A 5,649-nucleotide genomic window follows, 5' to 3' on the forward strand; every position below is an offset into this window, starting at 1 on the left:
CTGCTAATCGTGCTCAGCATAGCGGAGTGGCTCCACTGTGACACGATGTGCATGTGTGTCCGTCCACTAGGATGTGGTGGTGGTCGGGGAGGAGAACTTCACCACCCCCTGCTACGTGCAGATGGACTCAGAAGCCTGTCACATCCTCACGGAGACTCTGGGCACCTACTGTCTGGCGGGCCAGTCGGTGGGCAAGGCGGCCGCCAAGAGGCTGAAGCTGGCCGTCTTCGGACCCCTTTCCTGCACCACGCTGGACTACCACATCAGGGTGTACTGTCTGGACGACACGCAGGATGCACTCAAGGTAAGAACATTAGGTACGGCGACCACCATTGCTTTGCTATAATTCCACCCATTTTAACAAGACGTAAGATCCACTCCATGCCAGACTGTCCTAAAAGTCCCAATGACGATGGGAGCAGTGAGCAGCAGCCAGCGGGAATCATTTGCTGATCTAAAATTCCAAGCCTTCATGCCAAGCAGGGAGGCAATGGGTCCCGGTTTTATAGTCTTTGGCCCGGGTTTGAACCCACAACCTTCCAGTCTGAGCTGGTGTCTACATCTCCAAGCCTCAAGTCAGCTTAAGAAGAATTGATGGTGTCATTTGAATGTGAAGGTTTTGAGCATCTTTGCAGCGGTAAACGATAGCGGGTCGGGCAATGTCAAACGAGCTGATGCTTCAGAGTTGAAACATATTCCAAAGCACCGGCGGGCGCATCTGATACGGGGGAGCTTAACGCTGCTAATTTATGCATGAAGAAGTGATCAAGTTGAGGTGCATAGTAACAGCGTGGTTAGCATTTCAAACAAACACTCGTAGTCTGGGAGAGATGCGGTTTAGCATTATTACATACCAGCCACTTTCAATTTTGCAAGGTGGAAGAAATGGTGAATACCCACACACATATCCAATGTTAGCATGATCAATGTACCCTTGATCGATCATAAATGAAATTGCTGAGGGCCTTCAAAAGTGGAGCCACATGCTGCTTCACCACACATCGACAAAGTCTCTTTTTGAATATGTAAAATCAGTGCTTTGGTGCCATCACGTGCCATCTATAGGCAAATGTCAACCTATGTATGAGGCAGTGAAAAAAAATCAGATTTTTTTATGAAGCATTTAAAAAAAAAAAAAAAAAAACAGATGTAGGCTCAACTCACTTTTTACTTCATCATATTTATCTCCATTTTTCCTTACATTACATGACATTTTGAATACATGTTTTTATGATAATACATTTTTATATTGACAAATGGAATTTTTTTCTCAGGTAGTGCTTGCTATGGAAAAAAAAAACATTCTCCCAATTGTCACATTTTGCAGGAGGTTCTTCAGATGGAGACGCAAATGGGAGGCAAGCTCCTGGACGAGCCCAAGACCCTCAACTTTAAAGACAGCACGCACAACCTGCGACTGTCCGTCCACGACGTGCCGCATCCGCACTGGAAAAGCAAAGTCGTGGCCAAATATCAGGTGAGTACTCACTCTCCACCCCGGTAAACCCGCTAGAATCCGTTTCCATGCAGTAAGAAAGAATTTGTACTTGCAGGAGATCCCCTTCTACCAGGTGTGGAGCGGTAGCCACAGGAGCCTCCACTGCACCTTCACGCTGGAGAGGATGAGCTCGGCTGTCACCGAGGTTAGCTGTAAGCTGTGCGTCAGGCAGGTGGAGGGCGAGGGCCAGATCTTTCAGCTCAGCAACATTCTGGAGGAGGTATGTGCGCCCGCCACCGTGCACCTCAGTGATCATCTCGCATCACCACCCACAATGGACATCAAGCCTGACGGATGTTAGAATGTTTTCATTCTCACGTTTCAAACCACTTAGAGCGCTACCGTAGAAAGTCCTCTCGACGAGCACGGCATCTCGTTTGAGCAAGTTTCCACGTTAAATCCGACGTGACCGCGTTCCGTCTGACCTTTGAACCCACCGGGCCTATGCGCTCCGATTTTGCGGCTATGCCAAAATCAAAGCCTCGCTATTCCCGTCGTGTCGCCGTGACCTCTCACCTCGCTATGAATGATTGAACGAGTCGCAGGCAGCTCGACTTTGTGACTCGCAGACCTTTAAGAGTGTGGAAGTTAGTGAGTGGAGGAACTTCTCTCTGTGCTTTGCTTCATCTTCGGGCGTCTTGCTCCTGATTACTTTTCCCGAGAAGGACCTTTGTTCAGGAAAACAAAAGTGTTGGTTTTTTTTGGGGGGGGGGGGGGCAGAGAATGTGGTGGCATTTCAATTCAATTCATTGTAGGAGCTCCAGTGCATAGACACGTCCCTGATGGACCCAGCCAGCAACATCACCACCTTAGTGGGGCCCAATGCCTTCCGCATTCCCTTGTCCATCAGACACAAACTGTGCGGGAGTCTGGACGCGCCGCAGACGCGAGGCAACGACTGGAGGATGCTGGCCCACAAGCTCAACCTGGACAGGTCGCTTCGCTTCTCCAAATCACTGCATGCACATTCATTCATTTCTTTTGCAAACACCTTGAAAGAATGTTTACCATGTGTCGACAATACCGCCGTCAAAAAAGTCCCTTTTGTTGCGTGTGAGAGAAAGCCAGAGTTCAAGGTGCGCTGCGGAGTTGAGCAGCAGGAGCCCTCGCTGGCAGCAAACAAGGGGGAAAAAAAAGTCAAAGGATGAGATAAACTATCAAAGTATTTCCTCGGGAACTTCCAGGTCTTTGATGAACTCACCTGTTTTATCGCTTTCAATCCTCACCCACGTTTCGCACAAGTCACAAGACTTGACTTGACTTGAGTCCGACTTAAGTGGCCAGTTTTAGGACTTTGTCTTCAACGAACGGACGGATTAAGACCCGGGCCGGCCGTGAAGAGCAAAAAAAAAAAACCTAACAAATTGCACATTCCTCAGGTACCTGAACTACTTTGCCACCAAGTCCAGTCCGACGGGCGTCATCCTGGATCTGTGGGAGGCCCAGCACTTCCCGGACGGGGACCTCAACGAACTGGCCGCCGTGCTAGAAGAGATGGGTCGCCACGACAGCAACTTCTGCTCCATGACCGTGGAACACTGACTTGGCTCGGAGAGCCACAACACGGACAAATGGCAATGGTGACCACGTATGCAGGTCAGGCTAATGCAGGGGAAAGCTAGCGGAATGAGCAAAAACTGTTTGGAGGACTTTTTACCCATCTGAAACTAGTCACGTTACCTTCAAGTGGCATCGTATGTAGCAGGCTAGCAAAACAAACTAAGGAGCGTTCGCACGCCTCAAGGGGTAACTCGTCAAATGCTCTCCAGGGATGTCTTAAAAGTCACATCATATGCAGAAAATGCTCCAACTCCGTCAAGGACACCAATTGACGGAAATGGAAGATAAAAAAAATGCTTACGACGACCCTGACGGGAACAAACAAACGATGTGGCTTGAAAGTGACGTTGGCGAACAGAATCGGCCGACGACATACATTGACGGAAAGCCTTCTGTATAAACAGAAGCTAACTTTCAGGAGAGTTTTGGCGACTCACGAACAAACTAAACTTGCAATGTCACTGAAAAATTGCCATGGTATTTAGCCGGCTAACAAAAACAAGCTGATAGTGTCGTTTGAGGGAAAGCGACGATTGTTAACTACTCGCGACGGAACCGAAAGATACAGGTCTTAAAGATGTGCTGATTAGCCACACTTATGATCTTGAAAGGGAGGAAAACAGCCAGCGAATCAGAGGCCCTCCATCAACCCGCCTCCGCTCGGCTGATCATCATTTTTTTTCCCCTGGCACAGACAGGCGTGGCAGATGTGAACAGGATTTATTTTTGATGAAAGTAGATTGTCCCTAGATATGATTGCTATTTTTATTTGATGATACTAATGGTTGTTTGTGGTTCTGCAACCAGTTCAGGGTAGTGTACCCCGCCCCGCCCCGCCCCGCCTACTGCCCAAAGACACACTCGCCACCCTAAAGCGCTACGGATACGAATTATTATTATTGACTGAATGAATGCAAGCCATGGCAAGAAAACAACTGCATAAGCAGTGTTATTTTTCAGAATGACTAACAGCCAGCAGGAGAGATATGAAAAAGGACGCACCATATGACTAATTCATGCATATTTCTACTGGTGTTGCGACATCACCACCGTTACTCGGTTGATTTCGAGCGCCACCCGGTGGCCTTGACAATATTGTTTGTTTTTAGTTTAATAACTCATGTTTGTCATATATAAAGTATATTCCTCTCATGGTTTTTCCCAATTGATGATGATCATCTCGTGTTGTATCATAATTATTTGAGTTGTTTTTTTATATTTTCAAAAAATCACTGCGCTATAGAATTGTGTTTGAAAGAATTTTTTTGTTAAAAAAAAAAAAAAACTTGAAAATAATCCTTGCAGCACGAATTTTGTTTTATTTTTAGTTTCTTTTGAGTGTGGGATTCGTTTCCAAAACATGTTATTTAATGTATTTTTAAAAAATATAAATATTTGAAAAAAAAAAGTTGTTTTTTTTTATCCTACCCTATCCCACATAAACCTAGCTCTAACACTAACAAATTAATAAGTCCATCCCTCAATCACTCATCATTCTTTATATGTCAGCAGTCAAAATGAGAAAATTAAAGTCATGTAATTATTCTAACATTCTCGGTTTTGAGTGGTTGTACATTATTGTAACAGTTGTTTTTTGATTTGTTTGTTTTTAGGCTGGGTTTTTTTTTTTTTTCAAAGGATTCAGTTGAAATAATAATAATATGAATAATCATGATTAAATACCCTCGATTTTGACAAGTCGTTGAATGACCATGATCTTGAAGACATCTCGTAGCAGGTGGTTGTTGTTTTTTTTCCTTCTCCTTCTGTACTTTATTTGTCAGTTTTGTCTTTTCGGGGTGCTCCAAAATGTGTGTGCGTAGATTGGATGTGGTGAATGTTTCCTGGTTAAGTGCTGGCTGCAGGCTGCTGGCTGCTGGCTGCAGGCTGCTGGCTGCAGGCTGCAGGCTGCTGGCTGCTGGCTGCTGGCTGCTGGCTGCAGGCTGCGTTTCAAATGCAAACTTGAACCCAAAGGCAACAACAACATTGACTTTTTGTTCCCTTCATTTTAAACAATCTGCCAGTCAACAGTTTACTTGCCGGACGAACACTTCACGTGGACTCGACTAAAACAAATCAAGTGTTGTTATTGTATGGAAACGTGAAGGGGGGGGGACGTGTTTTCTATTTGACTACAGTGTGTACACCTGTGTACTTGTCACTTTAAGATTTATAACAAAAACAAAAAGTAAGTAGTTTGTTTTCTTTGTTGTTGTTGTTCTTATTTTTGTCGACTATGCAAACTGCCATTGGTTGTCATGATTGACGTCTCGGCTGTGCTTGTACCATTTTGCTATTTTTGATTCGGACAGCGGTGAGTTTCGGTTGCAGCCGGCACGCTTGTCGTGACATCTTTTTGCTCGCCTCCTTGTTTGCTGTACAAAGTGTAAGAAAGAATTTTTAAGACGATTAATAAATTATATTTATAAGCAATGCTCGAGATGAATTCCAGTGCTACTCGTTTGTTTCTTATGAACACTACCCTCAATCATCCCACTTCTTGAATCAAACGTGTCGGAACCCCGCCCTTAATTTGACACCTTAACCCCATTTTGTCACGTTTCCGATTCAAAGCAGACATCCGAATCAGC

The 5,649-nt window shown here is 45.2% G+C and overlaps 1 protein-coding gene across 5 annotated transcripts in view; it reads left to right on the plus strand.

The window, feature by feature from the left end:
- The window catches only part of LOC147058669 (netrin receptor UNC5C-like), a 132,958-nt gene extending 127,454 nt beyond the window's left edge, over positions 1–5,504 (plus strand). For all 5 annotated transcript variants that reach the window (XM_085910126.1, XM_085910129.1, XM_085910128.1 and 2 more), the window contains 5 exons: positions 71–304; positions 1,328–1,477; positions 1,554–1,718; positions 2,254–2,432; positions 2,878–5,504. In XM_085910126.1, coding sequence (XP_085766252.1) covers positions 71–304; positions 1,328–1,477; positions 1,554–1,718; positions 2,254–2,432; positions 2,878–3,040 — 891 coding nt within the window. In that variant the 3' untranslated portion in view covers positions 3,041–5,504. The remainder of the gene's footprint in view (positions 1–70; positions 305–1,327; positions 1,478–1,553; positions 1,719–2,253; positions 2,433–2,877) is intronic.
- Positions 5,505–5,649: the final 145 nt, after the last annotated feature.

Source organism: Syngnathus leptorhynchus, chromosome 4 (genome assembly GCF_054491065.1).
Source record: "Syngnathus leptorhynchus isolate UIUO chromosome 4, UIUO_Slep, whole genome shotgun sequence".
NCBI lineage: Eukaryota > Metazoa > Chordata > Actinopteri > Syngnathiformes > Syngnathidae > Syngnathus > Syngnathus leptorhynchus.